Source organism: Metarhizium acridum, assembly GCF_019434415.1.
Source record: "Metarhizium acridum strain ARSEF 324 chromosome Unknown scaffold_29, whole genome shotgun sequence".
NCBI classification, from domain to species: Eukaryota; Fungi; Ascomycota; class Sordariomycetes; order Hypocreales; family Clavicipitaceae; genus Metarhizium; species Metarhizium acridum.
In genome coordinates this window covers 1,138,761-1,155,851 of record NW_027094017.1, presented here as the reverse complement: position 1 = coordinate 1,155,851, position 17,091 = coordinate 1,138,761, and the positions used below count along the sequence as shown (strand labels likewise).

The 17,091-nt window shown below is 49.8% G+C and overlaps 6 protein-coding genes across 6 annotated transcripts; 3 read left to right on the top strand and 3 right to left on the bottom strand.

Moving 5' to 3' along the window:
- Positions 1 to 19: 19 nt before the first annotated feature.
- On the bottom strand, positions 20 to 2,443 carry J3458_004412 (uncharacterized protein). The gene is made up of 2 exons (XM_007815507.2): positions 1,338 to 2,443; positions 20 to 1,275 (listed from the first exon to the last, which is right to left on the bottom strand). Exons 1-2 carry the CDS (start codon positions 2,278 to 2,280, stop codon positions 932 to 934), a joined length of 1,287 nt encoding a protein of 428 aa, XP_007813698.1. The 5' UTR covers positions 2,281 to 2,443; the 3' UTR covers positions 20 to 931.
- J3458_004413 (uncharacterized protein) lies at positions 143 to 811 on the top strand (the record flags this gene model as incomplete). The annotated part of the gene is made up of 1 exon (XM_007815508.1): positions 143 to 811. The coding sequence occupies one exon, from the start codon at positions 143 to 145 to the stop codon at positions 809 to 811; it is 669 nt and encodes a 222-aa protein (XP_007813699.1).
- A 1,915-nt stretch (positions 2,444 to 4,358) lies between the features above and the next one.
- J3458_004411 (uncharacterized protein) lies at positions 4,359 to 6,198 on the top strand (the record flags this gene model as incomplete). The annotated part of the gene is made up of 3 exons (XM_066118202.1): positions 4,359 to 4,589; positions 4,663 to 5,772; positions 5,848 to 6,198. The coding sequence occupies exons 1-3, from the start codon at positions 4,485 to 4,487 to the stop codon at positions 6,196 to 6,198; spliced, it is 1,566 nt and encodes a 521-aa protein (XP_065976802.1). The 5' UTR covers positions 4,359 to 4,484.
- A 1,515-nt stretch (positions 6,199 to 7,713) lies between these two features.
- On the bottom strand, positions 7,714 to 9,777 carry J3458_004410 (uncharacterized protein; the record flags this gene model as incomplete). The annotated part of the gene is made up of 2 exons (XM_007815505.2): positions 8,116 to 9,777; positions 7,714 to 8,059 (listed from the first exon to the last, which is right to left on the bottom strand). The coding sequence occupies exons 1-2, from the start codon at positions 9,534 to 9,536 to the stop codon at positions 7,714 to 7,716; spliced, it is 1,767 nt and encodes a 588-aa protein (XP_007813696.2). The 5' UTR covers positions 9,537 to 9,777.
- Positions 9,778 to 12,712: 2,935 nt separating this feature from the next.
- J3458_004408 (uncharacterized protein) lies at positions 12,713 to 15,841 on the bottom strand. Its single transcript, XM_066118200.1, has 2 exons — positions 15,040 to 15,841; positions 12,713 to 14,982 (listed from the first exon to the last, which is right to left on the bottom strand). Exon 2 carries the CDS (start codon positions 14,908 to 14,910, stop codon positions 14,638 to 14,640), a length of 273 nt encoding a protein of 90 aa, XP_065976800.1. The 5' UTR covers positions 14,911 to 14,982; positions 15,040 to 15,841; the 3' UTR covers positions 12,713 to 14,637.
- J3458_004409 (uncharacterized protein) lies at positions 12,985 to 14,289 on the top strand (the record flags this gene model as incomplete). Its single annotated transcript, XM_066118201.1, has 1 exon — positions 12,985 to 14,289. One exon carries the CDS (start codon positions 12,985 to 12,987, stop codon positions 14,287 to 14,289), a length of 1,305 nt encoding a protein of 434 aa, XP_065976801.1.
- Positions 15,842 to 17,091: the final 1,250 nt, after the last annotated feature.

Below are 17,091 nucleotides of genomic sequence, written 5' to 3'. Positions count from 1 at the left end.
AAACGGATGTCGCTGATGACCTTGCACCAATGTGAAAAACATAGGTGAGGATGAAATAAAAACAAAAAAAAAAACACATCCTACGCAATTAATCAATGCATCCTTGGAAGCAAGAATCAACACGGTACCGAAAATCGTCAAAATGTCCGACTACGCTCTCTACGCCTACTTTCGCTCCTCATGCTCCGCCCGCCTCCGCATCATCCTCAACCTCAAAAACATTTCCTACGACCTCATCCCCGTGAATCTCCTCAAAGACGAACAGCTGTCTGCCGAGCACAAGGCTCTCAACCCGTCTGCCTCGGTGCCCCTTCTCGTCTCCAAGCGCTCTCCCGATGCAGGCTTCAAAATTGGCCAGTCCGTAGCTGCCCTCGAATATCTCGAGGAAGTACACCCCGAGGTGCCCACGCTGCCACCAACAGGCGATGCCAAAGGACGCGCCACCGTCCGGGTTCTATGTGAAATCATCGCCGCGGACACGCAGCCCGTGACCAACTTGAGAATCATGCGAAGAGTGAGAGCGCTGGGCGGGAGCGCAGAGGAGTGGAATAAGGAATTGATGGGCGATGGTCTGAGGGCGTATGAGGCCGTGGCCAAGGACTCGGCCGGCAAGTACTCGGTGGGCGATAACGTCACCATGGCCGACGCTTGTCTGATGCCTGCTCTTTGGAACGCGCAGCGCTTCGGGGTGGATTTGTCGCAGTTTCCAACCGTCTCTAGAATCTTTGGCAATTTGAGTGAGCATCCGGCTGTACAAAACGCTGATTACTTCATACAGCCGGATTGCCCCGAGGACTTGCGCAAGAAGTAGCCAACAATATGAATTGTATTATGTAAAATTACAACGAACTACTGCGTTCCTTGGCAATTCTTGGTTCTATTTTTCTGTGCCCAAGATTTCACATGTTTCATAGCATCACTGGAAAACGCTTTAAAACAAAGGCTTGGCTGGCAGGATGGTACCAGACACCTCACCGAATCCAATCAAAGCGCCTTGTTCACCAGCCCAACCACGAATAGTCACCGTGTCCCCGTCCTGGAAAAACTTGCGCTCCTCCCCGCCCTGCAGCTTGACTGGAACCTTGCCGCCTTGAGTTTGCTCCAGAATACTGCCTTCGCTGCCGGGTTTGTCTCCCGTGATGGTTCCTGAACCCAACAGGTCACCGGGCCGTAAGTTGCAGCCGGTAATTGTGTGGTGGGCAATCATCTGCGGCCAGGACCACAGAACGTTCTTGGAGTTGGACCTGGAGATGGTGGTCTTGTTGCCCTTGGCAGCTGCGACGGGTTAGTACAGAAGTAGAATGCGAAAGACGGATAACAAGTCCAGAATCACTCACTAGTCACGTCAACTTCCAGATGAATATCGAGGCAGTTATTCTTCTTTTTTTCCTGGAGATATGGCAAAAGAGCGGTATCGTTGGGGATGCCGGCGGTTCTCGAGTTATTAAGGGCGTCTGCCAAAACCACCCAGGCGCTGATTGTTGTGCCCATGTTCTTGGCAGTAAAAGGACCGAGAGGGATGTACTCCCAGGCTTGGATATCTCTGGCACTCCAGTCGTTCATCAAGACGTAGCCGAAAATGTAGTCCTCGGCCTCGTCAACGGGGATAGGGCTGCCGAGCTTGTTCTCGCGGCAGATGAACATGCCCATCTCGAGCTCCAGATCCAGTCGCTCACAGGGCGACAGGGTGGGGATCTTGGGCTCGGCCTTGGGATCCTTAAGAATCTGTCCCCAAGGACGATGGAGAGGGGTGCCGGAAACCACGACACTACTGGCGCGGCCGTGGTAAGCAACGGGAAGATGAATATAGTTGGGTTGCAGAGCATTGTCCGGGCCACGGAACAAAACACCAACGTTGTATGCGTGGTTCTTGCCGGCGTAGAAATCTGTGTAGTCGCCGATGTTGAGAGGAAGATGATTCTCAACATCAGCGCGCTTTAAAAGCGCATTCTTCTTGAGCTGCTCATTGTCCTTGAGAATCTGGGGGTGCTTGGTGTCTGCACTGAAAATAGACTGGAGGTACTCGCGAGCTGAGCGATGGAAAGATCGGCCCAGAGCAGCGAAGTTGTTGAGAGACTCGGCCGCAAAAACGTCTTGGTGCTTCTGAATTTCAGGAGAAGCAGAGAAACCGCCACCGCTGGCAAATGCCTTGAGGTCTAAAGCATAGTCGCCAATAGCAATGGCAGGGCGCTTTGTCGCATCGCTTGAGGTGGAGATGATGCCAAAGGGAATGTTGGCAATAGAGAAGTGAGAGTCGGGGGAGATGGTGAGCCACGACATGGTGAAATGTGAGACCGCAGTCGCAAGATCGGGGGCTGTTCGGCACACAAGGATGGAGTTGAAGAGAGAGAGATTGAAACGGCTCTGCTATCCAGAAGACGAAAAATGAGTTGGCCAGATCAATGTCTTAAGCCCGTCTGAGCTCGTCACAGCTGCCGGAAGCTCTTTCCTCTGTTCCGTTTTCTGCCCCGCCGGAGTTGCCGCCGCAACCCGATTTCGATGGCGGGGGCGAGGGCAAGCCGATGTGCGGAAATTGCTCCGGCATGGGTCTTCCCTTCCGCTTGAATCAGTCAGTCCCATCTCGTACGCACAAGATGACTTGCATTTTCTGGGGCCAGAATGCCGTGCTTCATCTTTACATTTGACGAGGCAAGGCAAATCAATGGAATGTTCGCCATCAAGCTCCGATTCGAAATGCTCCATCTCGACTTGCCTGTAAGGACACGTTGGACGCTCATCGAATAAACATTCTCTCTTACATGTGGCCATTTACTGTCCTGGTGTTTGTCGGCGTTGGCAGTTCCGATTCCGATTCGAGGCGATGCTTAGCATTACGGGAAATGTCGCAACTCCCGAACAAGTTGATGCAAGAAGGACCCGGGGCTTGCCATGCGGTTTTCATGCTTAGAAATAAGCCATCTTTTAAATGCTTTATAGAACGACGCTTTGTTAGGGGGATTCTCCTTGAATCAGATACACTAAGAACACCTGTGCGGCACCACAAACACTGAACAACAAGTTCCAGAGTGGGATAATAAAGAATCGCAATAGCTCAAAGTAGGGAAAAAGGTTCATTAAAACGTTCGGACTGAAATAGAAGTCGGATCTGCCAACACCGCTTGTTAACTTGCCATCAAGTAGCAGCTCGACTCTACCCTTTCGGGTGTTGCTCGCCAGCTTTACTACACTTAAAAGAAACGACTGAATCTCGAGAATAGAAACAGGCCTCTTCAGTGATACTATACGGTGATATGATGACAAATGTGCCTCTGAGGTCAGTCGCCGTACTTTCATTAAAACCATACTTGCTCCCTTGTCCTGACGTGGACTGTACATAATAACATCTAACATGGAAGGCGTCCAAGACGCAAACAACCACCGTCCCCCGAAATTCAAGACCGGACTTGGCTGCCCATTCCACCTAGCGGTCCATCGGTGGGCAGTTGGCCCTGTTGTCGGAGCCGACAGAAATCTGGGCCGAATCCCGCGGACCCTGCAAGCCATATGCGAAAAACTGTCCGACGACATATCACAAATCACATCTAGCCCATATCATACATCAGCGATTGTACCAGGCCTCTGGTTTGTGTGGCAGTGCTCCATTGGCTTGACAGGCTGCCAATAGCGGCCAAAACATCGAAAGGTTGTCAAGGAATGTAGCATACGTGCTACGTACTCCGCCATAAGTTCCAGAGGAGATGGACATAAAGGTTCAACAAGCCGCCCTCGGAGATTTTGCGGTCTCAAGCACTTCCGATCCCTGGATTCACTTAAACGGCAGAATCCGCTGCGGAGTATCGCCTGTACAATACGACATTATCTACTCCTCTATGGCACTAGTGAAGTTCCAAGAACAGGCATTTAGTAACTTGCCGCCTGGACTCCGTATGTTACTTATCGATTCAAATGCTTTTATTATACCATGTTGCTAGTGCTATAGATGAGCTACAGCTAAATTCACTGAAGTGCCTTATTCTAGATATATGCTTACCTTCCTGCATTCATAGTAGAGCTTGAATCGGCGCATCGGCTATAACCTAAGCACCGATACTACCCTACTATGCGTCAACATCCCTGGTATCGGCCACTTGATACCCCGAGAAAACTGTCTCGTCGACGTGTAGCGTCTAAAATCTCGTGTCGTTGATCACACCCCGCAAAAGATCTGGAGCGCAATTCTTGAGTTGGTCGTTGACGTCAAACTTAAACCGGTATGAGGCCCGTGAGGACGCAATCCTTCATCCACTAAGAGGGGTGCATACAACGCAGAGGGCGCGGACATCATTGAAACCCGACAGGCTCCATGGGTAATTGGGCTCATTTTACGGACTGTGCTTTGAGATATTAGATAGTGAGGCAAAAGGGTGGTACCGCCACGCCCTCGATAGTCTAGTCGATGTTCGGTCACGTCTTGGCCATAAAAGCAACCATCCTTCCATCGCTCTGCTGAACTTCCTTTGGCAAATCACTTTCTACTCTTCAACATGTCCTCAAGCGATGTCTTCACCACGAGAGGCAGCTTGGCTGCCATCCCCATCGAATGGGACGAAAGACACCTTGTCCCTCTCGTCACCTTGCTGGCATCTACGGTATATCCACGTCTCTTGTCCTTGCCTTCTAACCTTCTTGGAGCTCACAGCTTACATGGAAACCTTTTTCCAGTTCTTTGCCTTCCACGTCGCCCAAGCCATCTACCGCCTCTGGTTCCACCCGCTCTCCAAGTTCCCAGGCCCCGTCCTTTACTCCGTCTTTTACCTCCCCTACCTATATCAGGCTTATATCAAAGGACGATGGATCTTCAGGACCACAGAACTGCACCAAAGATACGGCCCCATTGTTCGAGTTGGTCCGAATCACATTATTGTTGATGGCGAGATTGGGTGGCCTCAAGTGTTCGGACGCCGGAAAGCCGATCAATCCGAATATGAAAAGATGCCCGCCGCCCACCAGGCCAAGGCGTACAGTATTATCGGTGCTACTAGGGACATTCACCGGCGTCAGCGCCGGCAGTTGAACCATGCATTCAGCGACGTCGCCCTCGCCCAGCAAGAAGATGTCATCCAGGAATATGTGACGCTGCTCCTTGAGCGCCTTCAAACACGTGCTGATGGAGCAGAGGCCGTAGATGCGGTAAAGTGGATGAACTGTACAACATTCGACATTATCGGCGACCTGGCCTTCTCCGAGTCCTTTTCAAGTCTGCAGAACAACGCCGTGCACCCTTGGGTTAAGCTCATCTTTGATAGCGTTCGTTTCCTCGCGATTAGGCGATTCTTTGCCAACTTCCCCCTCTTGAAATTTACGCTGTCCATGTTCAGCAGTAAATTTGGTACAAAACAGCATCCTTCGAGAGACCACGCCAAGGACAAGGCACGTCGAAGAATGGCGCTGGGACAAGATCCTCCCAGCGGCCGCAAGGACTTCATGTCGTACATGCTTCGCAAGACCAGGGATGGACAGGTCGGCATGTCGGAGGAGGAAATTCTCGAGACGTCTCCTACTCTTGTTCTTGCCGGCAGTGAGACCACGGCGTCAGCACTCTCTGCATTCTGTTTCTACATGGATACGCATCCACGGGCATACGCGCAATTGGCCGAGGAAATTCGAACAGCCTTCAGCTTGGAAGAGGAAATCACCATGCAAAGTGCTTCACACCTGGAGTACCTGCAAGCCTGCGTCAACGAGGTTCTCCGAATATACCCGCCTGCCGCAGAAACGCCTGCCCGTGTCTCCCCCGGTGACTTTATCGAGGGGGTATATATACCCGCTAATGTAGGTCTATGCTCTGCATTCACCTGCTTTCTTTCCATTACCCGTTATATGCAATCTGTACTGACCGAGCCGTAGACACTGGTTTCCGTCTATCAGTGGGCAACGTTCCGCAACCCCAAACACTTCAAAGACCCGGAGTCCTTCATCCCTGAGCGATGGCTATCCCCTGCTCACCCACTTTACGATGAACGTTTCAAGGACGATAACCACGCCGTATTTCAGCCATTTAGCTACGGTTCTAGGGATTGCATCGGCAAGAACCTCGCGATTAATGAGCTGCGCCTCATCATCAGTCGCATGCTGTACCGCTTCGATTTTGAGGTACTCGAAGGGCAGGATGATTGGCATACGAAACAGAAAAGCTTCATTATTTGGGATAAGAGCCCGCTGATGGTTCAATTCAAGACGCGACAGACAGCTAATTAGGTGGAGCGAGAATAGTATACAATAAAATGAAACCTCTGAGAGCTATGATTTATGACTTGGTATGGAACGGATTGGCATTACTAGGCATTTAAGGGAGACTCACTCACTATTTTCATGGATATCATGGTACTTGACGAAGAATGTGCGCATTCAAGAAACATATTGACAATCTCCAAGCATGCATCATACTGCGAGTATCTTGCAGAGAGCAATTGTGCAGGAACAAGGCGAGTGGCGCAAGAGGCTGAAGATCATATATACAGCGTCCATTATATAAATTCACACGCATCTCTTCTTCGGGCATTTGATGGACTGCTTTCCTTGGCACCCAGGCTGCAAAGAGTCGCCGTTCGGTTGTTGAATACCTTGGTAGTGAATGGTGGAAGCGGAAGCGTGTAGTTGAGTTGCTGCAATTTTTACTCCAAAATTGCAACTTGGTAGATCGCAAGATTTCAGGTATAACTTGACCACAACGCAGGACAGGACCAAGTAGGCTAGGTCTAACGTACCACTCGCTGTGGAATTGGGCAGCGCCGAAGCTGAACAGAGAAATAGGGTCTTGTTGAGTGATATCATGAACGGTCTGTATGTTACGACAGGTTTAATACAATCCTCTAACCGCTGAAATCCCTGGGTGGGAAAATATGGCCGCCAGTGTTTGTACCCGATAACCCTTGCACGTAGTTGATAGCCTTTCCGGTGGCCGTCGTTGTGGCAATCGTCGTCGAGATGCCTGCCAACATAATGTCAGAGATAGTCCATGGTGGGTAAGTCTGAAAGCATTTGATCTAGAGACACTTCAGTCGACATGTTTTGGCTCGGTTGGAATTCCAAATTACAAAATGCGGCAGGTTTCGGGGATCGGTTGTGATGCCGATGAAGCCCAGAGGGCAATTGTGATCCATGTATTGTTTCTTCGAAATTCTGCCATGATCTAGTCCAGCGAGTGCGGTGGAGAGCACTTGTCCTGAGCAATGAATTGCTTTATGAGGGATGGGAACCAGCCTGAGTCGGTGCTTTCAAGACATTTTTTGCAGTTGTTTCTAGGGATGGCTTGAAGACTCGTCGCCTGACGAAAGAAATTCGGTGTTAGAATGGCGATTGTGCCCCAAATGGGTCGACAGCATCATTGGAACCTGCGAGCATGTTGGTTTCTATTGTCGCCTCTCTGCTTTGTCTTGCCAGATCAAGAGAGATACATGGCGCTTCAGACACAGATAAGTGTAAGAGCAGAGAGAGAGACCCAGGGAGAGAAGGGCGGAGCGCCGAGGGCAGAAATTGTAATGTGCGTTGTAGTACTGCATGGAAACTTTAGAGTAGGGCAAGATCAATGCGGTGTGTCGGTCATTCAGTAAAAATTGAATCAGCTCGACGACTGGAGCAGGGAGAACCGACTCTGCACCGCTGTAGAGTTTAGCTTGTATCAGGTCCTTGCAAAGGAGATTGCAGTCCTAAGTAACAAATATATGACTTGTCGCTAGTTGCCAACAGAGGTTATCCGGACACTCTTGCAGTTTAAAACTTGGCCTGCTCGCGCTTTGTCTTGGCCTTTTCTTTATCTCTGATCAAACGTCTCAGGATCTTTCCGCTTGGATTTTTCGGAACCACATCAATGAATTCTACACCACCTCTCAGTCGCTTGTAATCACTCTTATGGCCGGCGACATGCTTCATGATGCTCTCAATGATGTCCCTATCGGCCCCTTTGACGCCTGGCGCTTTGACCACGAAAGCCTTTGGAACCTCCCCTTCTCGGTCGGCAGGAACTCCAATAACCACACAGTCGTTCACGGCCGGGTGCGTCAGAAGATGGCCTTCTAGCTCAGCGGGGGCCACTTGATGTCCCTTGACTTTGATTAACCTGGAAAAGCAGTCAGACCAGTCGCTACAGTGCAAGGAGTTTCCTCTTCAACCTACTCCTTGATTCTATCCGTAATAAAGATGTGTTCGTTGCCCTTCTCACTTTTTGCAACGAGCACTTCGTCTCCCGTTCTCATGTATCGCAATCCATCGTCAGCAGTCACGAAAGTCTCGTCAGTCGCTTTCTTGTTGTTGAGATATCCGACGACGACAGACGGAGAATGCACCCAAAGTTCACCAGTCTTGTTGTATTCTTTTACCTCTTCGCCCTCTGGAGTAAAGATTCGGGCGATGAATCCAGGTAGGAGTGAGCCAGATCCTCCTAAGAAGATGTCCTGAGGCATAGTTGCGCAGACAACGGTCGAGGTCTCTGTGAGTCCGTACCCTTGGAGTAGTACAACCTTGGGTAGGACCTTTAGAAAGGCCTTTGCCGTATCCTCCTTCAGGGGCGCAGCTCCCGTGAACACTGCACGGACCGACGACATGTCAAACTGTTTGACCACGTCCGGTTGCTTTGTCATATGAAGAATCATTGGTGGGACGAGGTACAGCATTTCGATCTTAAAGCCCTGAATAGACTGAAGCAAAAGATTGAAATCATACCGGGGTAGAACGACAACTCCGTCTCCGCGATAAGGACCAACGTGGCAGATGACGATTAGGCCATAAATGTGCGACATTGGCAGAAGCCCCAAGCAGTTCTCCGTGTAGCAACTCACCCCGAGCTCCTTCTCAACAGAATCTCGGTTCGGCCGTGCATAAGCCACGAACTGAATAGTATTAGCAATAACGTTCCTGTGCGCAATCATGACGCCCTTTGGAAGACCAGAGGTCCCGCTACTGTAGCAAAGGAATGCAATCCTCTTTGCGCCATCTCCTTTCTTCCAGTATGCGTCGGCAGGCTTAAACGAGGGCAAGTTGGCACCGGCCCTGATCAAGTCGTCTGTTGTTTTGAGGCCAGGGTTGGAAAGACCGGGCGTGACGGCTGAGGCGAGTTCGTGGAGAAAAATTCGTTCCTTGGGGATTCCAGTTCTCTCCACCGCGGCCACTGTTGTCTTTAGTAGGGGGAGGCAGGTGAAGACAGCCTTGGCCCCAGAATCCCTCAGCTGATATTCCAGCTCACTGGAATTGTACGAGGCGTTCACGCAGGACAAGATACCGCCGAGTCGATGGACAGCCCAGGCCAAGGTTAAATAGTCAATAGAGTTGAGACTAAAGCACGCGACCACCTTGTCCCACTCTGTGCCTTCGTGGGCTTTGAAGCCCAGTTCCCCGGATAGGGCGCGTGAGAGATGGTCAACGCGTTGCTGCATCTGCAGAACACTGTAGGACCTGCCGGTTAGACCATCCGTGAATGGAGCGCGAGAATGTCGCACTGGACAGCGACCATATCTCTCGTCGAACATGAACGTTTCCAGGGAGATGGAGTCGGGGATCTCAGGAAGTTGAGGAACCCATGATGGGGGGTAGAAGGGCATTTCGGGTGTCCGCGATGGGTAACCGGCAGAAGACGGAGGTAGATGGCTGGATCATCGAGGAGTTGCAGATATCCGGCCAGAGTCAACTGCGTTCGCAGCCAAGGGAGATGTGATTGTCCACGTGAGAACCCACGTCAAAGCCTCCTGCCGGTTGAACACAACAGCCTCTGCGAGCAATGTTTGAAGCAAGAAGAGCAGCTCGATTGGAAATATTTACAAGTATCCATGCAGTGCTGCCGAGGCCGTGGCGTGGGAGAATGATTTTAGCTACACTTTCCGTAATAACAGCGTCACGAGGTGAGGTCTGGCGCATCGACTTGCCCCGACCCTGTCTCCACCTTGGCCCAATTGGGCCTCCCCATACGGAGTACTTGACATCCATTTATCCATCTGGGGTCAAATTGTTGAATTAGTGCAGACGCTATACCTTTTTTGTTGCCCCTTGTGTTGCAAACGTTTTGCACCGTTTGTGTATCAGTGCGCATAATTGTGTACCTAGGTATGTATGCTTTTGCTTACATTGTAGGCTATATAAATAAATTATACTCAACGTTGATAGCTAGGCATCTAGAAAGGAATTTAGCTATAGCAGTAAGGGCTATTTGATACCATACAGCTCAAGATTCTATTGTCGCCCGGTACGACGCCATATCATCATGAGGGGATGCACTGGGCTCAGAAGTTCAGGGATTGTAGTATTGTACCCTACACCACCCGCATCAGGTCTCCAGAACGACATTATGCAAAGAGAGATGGTTATTATTCGTTAACATCTTGTCCTCCCCTCGCATCAACGACAATTCTATCCATCCACTAGCTTCAGAACGCGCCTTCGAGAAAGGGGATACCATGTGTACGATAAACCCGCACGAAGAGGTCTAATGGTCCCTTTGCAACTGAGCCCGATCCGCAGCCAACGCATATATAGGTTGCGTCGATTGAAGGAACTGCCATGAGCAATCGGGCTTTCATTCGCCCTCTTACTCCGGATGCTTCTTGTGCGTTAGCAGCATTTATTTGTTCCAACATAGCGTTCTACTCTTATAATCGACGGTTTCCAGGACTTCTTTACATCGTTGGCCAAAGCTAGCTCCAGCTTACGACTGCCTTTACAAATCTCTGCTCTTCTTAAGCGCCGCACCATACTTCTCAAAGCCTAAAGTACCTCCAGGCATACAAAAACCGATTGACCTACCCCTGCCAAGGATGCTTTTTATTTTACCTCTCTTCACATGGTCCCTGGCTCTGCTCTTGGAGCGGCTCTGTGACTTGTTTCTGTCTTGAACCTCGTGTCCGAAATGCCTCATCAGCTAACGGCAGCCAATGTGAGTGATTTTTCAACTTGTTAGATTCTCGCCAAACTCGTTTGTATTCTGCTCTAGTCATAACGAGAATTTGGCCAGTAGAACATGGGTAGAACCTGTTGCTCTTCGTTTCTCACTCTTCAGGCTTAGGCCCATGAGGATGGCAAAGATCAGGCTGTTACATGTGTACCGACACAATCAATTGCCTAACAAAGCCGATTGCGAAGCGGCATTGTTTGCAGCTACATGTTTATTGAGCCGTTCTGTGGCATGCGTTGGTAACGGTGGCGGAGCCGACACCATCTGGCAAATTGACGCCGGCATGCGAGTGGAAGATGGCGCTTGGAGATTTTCATATCCTTCGTCTACAACGCTTTTTGCTCAAGAAATAGCCGCACAATGGATGAAGAGATTGATAGAGTTTCGAAAGGTGGCGAAGTTTCTCCCGTAATAGTTAGAGGGTTGGGAGCCCGAGGCAGAGTGCACACTCTGATCGGGCGTCTTTGTCTAGATCTGACTGGGCCTGCTCCGCAGTCAAGGTGAAAAAAATTCCCTGTGAGAGTAGGTAGGTACTCCACTCGGGACAGATGTTTTTCTGTTGTGGTCGTTCTTGATACCGAAGCTGCTTTTGACTCAGAAATGATCGCTGGAAGCGCTATGGCGATTGGGCTACGGCCATAATCTGTACACAGTTTACGGATAATGTAGTACAGAGCAAGGAGCAGTAAGCAAAGAGACTCTGATTGATGAGGGAAACTAAGCCCTTCTTCAACTTGTATGAAGAATGGTCAAATGACACATTGCACAATGGAGTACTCCGTACTGTGCGCTGTCATTATTCGCCTAAAGGTCACGTCGATTACTTGGCGTTCTGACAGAGTTTATTCAATGTTCGCTTGAAACAAACGGATGGACACAGGGAAGTTGCCGTTTCTCGCATTGGCCAAGTGGTTTGACCGAGACATGGTGGCTCTCTCTGAGCTCGAAAAACAAGGCATCGGTGCCCTGACAAGGCTAGAACAGCCCGAAAGCCAGGAACAAAGAGTTCTTAGAACCTTGGACCGGGGAGTACCCGCTGTGAGTGGACACACGGCTGGAATGGGCTCCATCTTTGTGCTGCTGTCCCCAGCATCGGCGGAATTGGCCTCCACCGACGATGGTGGGTTTTGTAGATCCTCCATAGTGAGGACTCTCAGGGAACTGAGGGACTGAGGCAGGAGCATTATTCGTGGAGATGTTGAATCAGCCTCTGTTGTCATGTCGATGCAACCATGAGGAGCGATCAAAGCTCCAATGGCTCTCCCCGGGCATGTACGGCTTTATCACGACTCGTCTGGCGAATCAGAAAGATGAAAATGGAGTCGCCTAGGAAAGTCAGCAGTCATATCGCGGAAATGGCCAAAAAAAAAAAGGAGTAATGACCTGCAATCTCGTATCGCTCGAGGACAGCCACCTTGAAATGCGCAGCCAATTCCTTTCGTCCCCTCCTCGCAAATGCCGTGAGATTGGAGGACAGGAGGGCAAGACAACGTATCGTGCGGCCACGCCGGATCTGGCCAGTCATGGGCCAAGAAACGCCCGGTTCGAGGGCTTGGAGGACTAAACGAGCTGACCCGCTCCCAACCACGACTGGAGTCTGCACATGGATGGCGTCAGGGGAAAAAGTGGTACGGAGTCTGGTACCTGAGCACGGGGACGAACCGCTGGAGGCCTGGAGGCAGCGGTTAACAACATCCAACCAGACTCTCACGAACTCGGTAATTAGTGGGACGGGGCTGTGCATATTCACTCATCACGAAAAACAAGGCACCCAGGGGTAAAAGCGTTGCTGATGGCCTCACGCGTTGCACCCTTTTCTGCTCTTTTTCTCCTCAACCATCCTTCTCTCCAAGAGTAGCAGAGCAGTTTCTTTCTTTGCCGCTGTGACTCTTTTTTTTTTCAAAGCCATTCTTTTGTTTTGTTATTTTCGCGGCTCTTCGCGTCGTAATTCGTTCTTAACAACACTTTAGACTCCGCAACACGCTCATTCACAGAACGAACTATCGAAACCACTCCTTCAAAACCGACTTTTCTAGCAAAATAAGACTGCGTCATTGCCACTGGGTCGTCGTTTATCAAAATTGAAAGAAGTACGACCGCCCAAAATGCATCTGTCGACTACTCTCCTCGCCAGCGCCATGACCATGGGCGTCTCGGCCGGAACCAACTATCTTGGTTTCAACTCTGGAGCAACCCTTCCGGACCGATCTGCCAAATTCAAGAAAGACTTCGTTGATGAGATGAAGGCCGCCCAGGGTCTTGTTGGTGCTCCTGGGACCTTCAATACTGTCCGCCTGTACACCAACATCCAGGCCTACTCGCAGGACGATCCTATCCAGGCTTTCGAGGCCGCCATTGAGACCAAGACCAAATTACTCTTGGGTATCTGGGCCTCAGGCACTGACAACATCGATAAGGAGATCAGCGCCCTGCAAAAAGCCGTCGAGAAGTACGGCAAGGAGTTCACAGACCTCGTGATCGGAATGTCCATAGGAAGCGAGGATCTTTACAGAGATTCAGTCACCAGTAAAAAGAACGGGGGCGGCGTTGGCAACTCCCCTGATGCCATTGTCAAGTTTATTGGAGACTACAAAAAGGCCTTCAAGAACAATGCCTTGAGCGAGGTTCCGGTTGGACACGTCGACACTTGGGATGCCTGGACCAACTCCTCTGTCAAGGCCGTCATCGACGCCGTGGACTGGGTTGGCGTCGACGAATATCCCTTCTATGAAAATGGCAAGGGGAATTCCATCGAGAACGCCCCTTCTCTATTTGAGAAGGCGTATAGTGCTACTATCAATGCGATCAATGGAAAGCCAATCTGGGTCACAGAGACTGGCTGGCCAACGACCGGCCCTGATTGGGATGACGCCAAGGCATCTGTCGAAAACGCCAAATACTACTGGGATGAAGTTGGTTGCCGCAGTCTCTTCAATAAGGTCCCTACCTTCTGGTATAACCTGCGTGACTCTAATCCCGACAACAAGGTCAAGTTCGCCATCACCAAGGACTTGTCCGCCGAGGCTCCCCTCTTCAACTTGACTTGTCCCAAGACCTTCAAGACAAAGCCCAAGTCTTCAAGCGTTGTCTCTAGCGCCACTGGCACTGCTACCAGTACTGCCACCGGTGCTGTCAACGGTACTGTCAACGGTACTGCTACTGCCACTGGCGCTTCTAAGCCTACCTCTACTGGAGGCTCCGGCAACTCTGGCTCCAACGGTTCAAACGGCTCCAACGGCTCCGGTAACAACGGCGGCTCCAACACTGGCGGTGGCTCTGGCTCCAGCACCACCACACCCGCTACTGCCTCCTCCACAGTTGTCAAGGGTGCCTCATCTACCGTTGAAAAGTTCTCTGGCGCGGCCTACTTGGCTTTGGCTGTCCTCGCTGGTTCCTTGTCCCTGCTTTAAATGCTGGTATCCCAAGGCATTTACAACCACATCAGCGTTTCTTTTTCTATATTGTCATAAACTAAACAGGGATAAACGGATGGACTAGTTACGATTACCAAGGCTCGGAATATAATCCAGGTTCTCACTTTTACAATAATTTTCTTTGCGACGTAATCCTTAGCTTGTCTCCCGATTATACAGGGCTTTTACTGAAGAATACAAATTTCACTACAAAGCTTGATTAATGCCAATGCCGCTTGTCCCTAAACATGTACGTATCCGGTGCTGTGCTGCCAACTTTGGGGCCCAAAAAAAACCCCCAGAAAAAAAAATATGTCCTTTAGTCCAAGATACGTAAACAAAACATTAGCCAGTCACATCAACTTCATCGGGCAGCTCGTAGTCCTCTGCGCCGTAGTCGGTCTTGTTGATATTTAGAGAGGCGATATCCAGTCCCTCCACACAGCGCATATTCAATGGCAACAAGTTGATATCCTTGCGATACACCGACATGACGAATTCTTTCCTCTCGGGCGGCACTTTGTCAAATACATTCAGTGGTGGTCCAATGACGGTCGCAAACACAAATACACCACATGTCGTACAGAAATGGTCTGCTCCGTACTTTTTGCCAAACATGTATGGTTTAGTGTATTCTTTCCCGTGAATACGAACTTGGTCTTTATTGGGGTATACGCCGATGTAGGCTTTCTGTTTTCAGCCGTGAGTGTACCGCCACTTCTGAGCAAGGAGAAGGGAGACTGGTACCCTGATGCAGGAACTGCAGTTGTCTTGCTTTACTTCTTGTTCGGATACGGGAGTAAGCAGTTGAGCTCGGACTCGGCCGCAGTGACAGGAGAAAAGATGGTGTGTTTTGATCTCCGAAGGACAGTCTTGCAATGGTTCGAGAGCGTGCTCGGGCTCATCCACGTGTGTGACGGTTGTATCTTGCCTACCCAGAGGTTAGGCTTCGCCGTCACCATAGTGTCGGTATTCTAGACTTCACGAACAGCAAGCAAGTTTATTGCCATCTGACCCTTTGTCGGTCCCGCGACATGTTCACCCGAAATACGCGTAGAGCACCTGCCGCAAAACTGTCGTACCTGGTCAACTGGTTGTGTGTAAAATGTTACGTCATGGTTACCTGGTGCCTCAAGGAAGCAGACTCGTACGTCTGTAAGAGGCCATCATCTCGCACTACTTTGCAACTCCCCCTGGGCGGCACAGTCCATATGTACCCCTTTTTCTTGCAAAGACGACAATCGCATGCGGTAGCCGACTTGATTTCAGGGACTGTCAATTCGAAGCGAAATCCCCCACAATGACAGTAACCTCTATATTTTTGTTGATTCAGAGGGCCTGGCGCTGGACACTCCCGTTGTCAGTTTGGCTGAGAGGTAGCGGGAGTTTAGAAAGAGAAGCCGCAGCAAAAGCGGGGTTGGTATATTTGAGTCTAGCTTCGGTATATACTGTTGACACACTTGCTTCGGCAGATTGGTTTCTTGCGGCTTAGATCCGGTCGTGTGGTTCAAGTTAGTGCTTACATTTTGTGCTACGCAGACTAAGCAGCCACATGAAGGGAACTGCCCTTTACGGTTATCGCACGTATTCTCAATCCATCTGTACAAATAGAGGACTGTGAATAACACGAAATCTTTTCTCGAAAAGATATAAATCTGCCGGTAAGTACGTGCTGGTAGTCAAGCGCCGATATCCGCTTGTCGCGCCTGGTCCTGCAAAATTGGGTGTCTACTTTATCTTTAGCTTCGAAAAACTCGAGTACAAGTTTCCTATACTCTCATGTGCCAATGAACCAAAGCAAAAATATACGGAAGCGTACAGGAAGGGCACGGTTGGTTCCCCAGAGTAACTATAGTGGGAGGCAAAGATTATTCAGCCAGATAAGATGCCGGCCTTTCGCGCACGATACCATAATATGTTGCAGTATATTGGCGTATCTTTGTCTCTAGGAAAATATTTTCTGTAATAGACTGTAATCTACGTTGGTGTTGGTGGTGGCCATTGGCTAATAACGTGACACTACTCAAATCATCATGCAAAAGTCATCGACACCTGAATCTCTACCCAGTACTACTTATCGATTCATTCGACACAGTTGCTATCACCTGGAAATTTCCCAGGGTAAGACCACTGCTTTAACAGCTTGTGCAAACGTTCCTCGTTCAGATGCTAATCTCTGGCGCTTTGTTCCTGTGGAGCGATACTGCGTTCTTCTTATATATTTGAACTTGGATATATGTAATTGCTCTCAATTCTAATGCCACTGTAATTCACTTTCGTCTATCTCCTTAGCTTCTTTTAATGCTGGATGTGGATCATGATTGTTCTCTATTGGAGCAATGGACTGAAAGACCAAGTGATGATGACTTAAGAACCTTATAACAGTATTCCGACATAGTTTTCTTCATGTCCTTCTCCGGGGCAAGTTGGACTACGATGTAGTTTCTAATATTTTGACCGAGGGTCGTGCAACTGAGCCGGTATTATCGTCGTAAGTGGCCGCGTAATGGAGATAAATCTATGCAAAACAGCAATTTCATGGCCAGTAGCTTGCTAATTCAATCTAGCAAACGGTCTAGCGAATTATTCGTATAGCTTCTAATATACAAGGTAGAAGACCATCGACTCCTCCAAAGGATCGGGTAGTCAACGTCGACCACCCTGCGATCCTCCCAGCGAAGATTCATGGAATTTCTTAAAATCACGGGGAAAACGCACATATTCAAGGAAAGAAGCGGCTTCATTATGCACTGGCTGAGATGGCAAATTTAAACACAGTCGGAAACTACGATTGTAGGC

Coding starts and splice junctions, on each gene's coding strand:
- J3458_004412 (XM_007815507.2), bottom strand. CDS start 2,280: ATGTCGTGGCTCACCATCTCCCCCGACTCTCACTTCTCTATTGCCAAC. Junction 1,276..1,337: donor TCTGGAAGTTGACGTGACTA/GTGAGTGATTCT, acceptor AACCCGTCGCAG/CTGCCAAGGGCAACAAGACC.
- J3458_004408 (XM_066118200.1), bottom strand. CDS start 14,910: ATGTTTGGCAAAAAGTACGGAGCAGACCATTTCTGTACGACATGTGGT.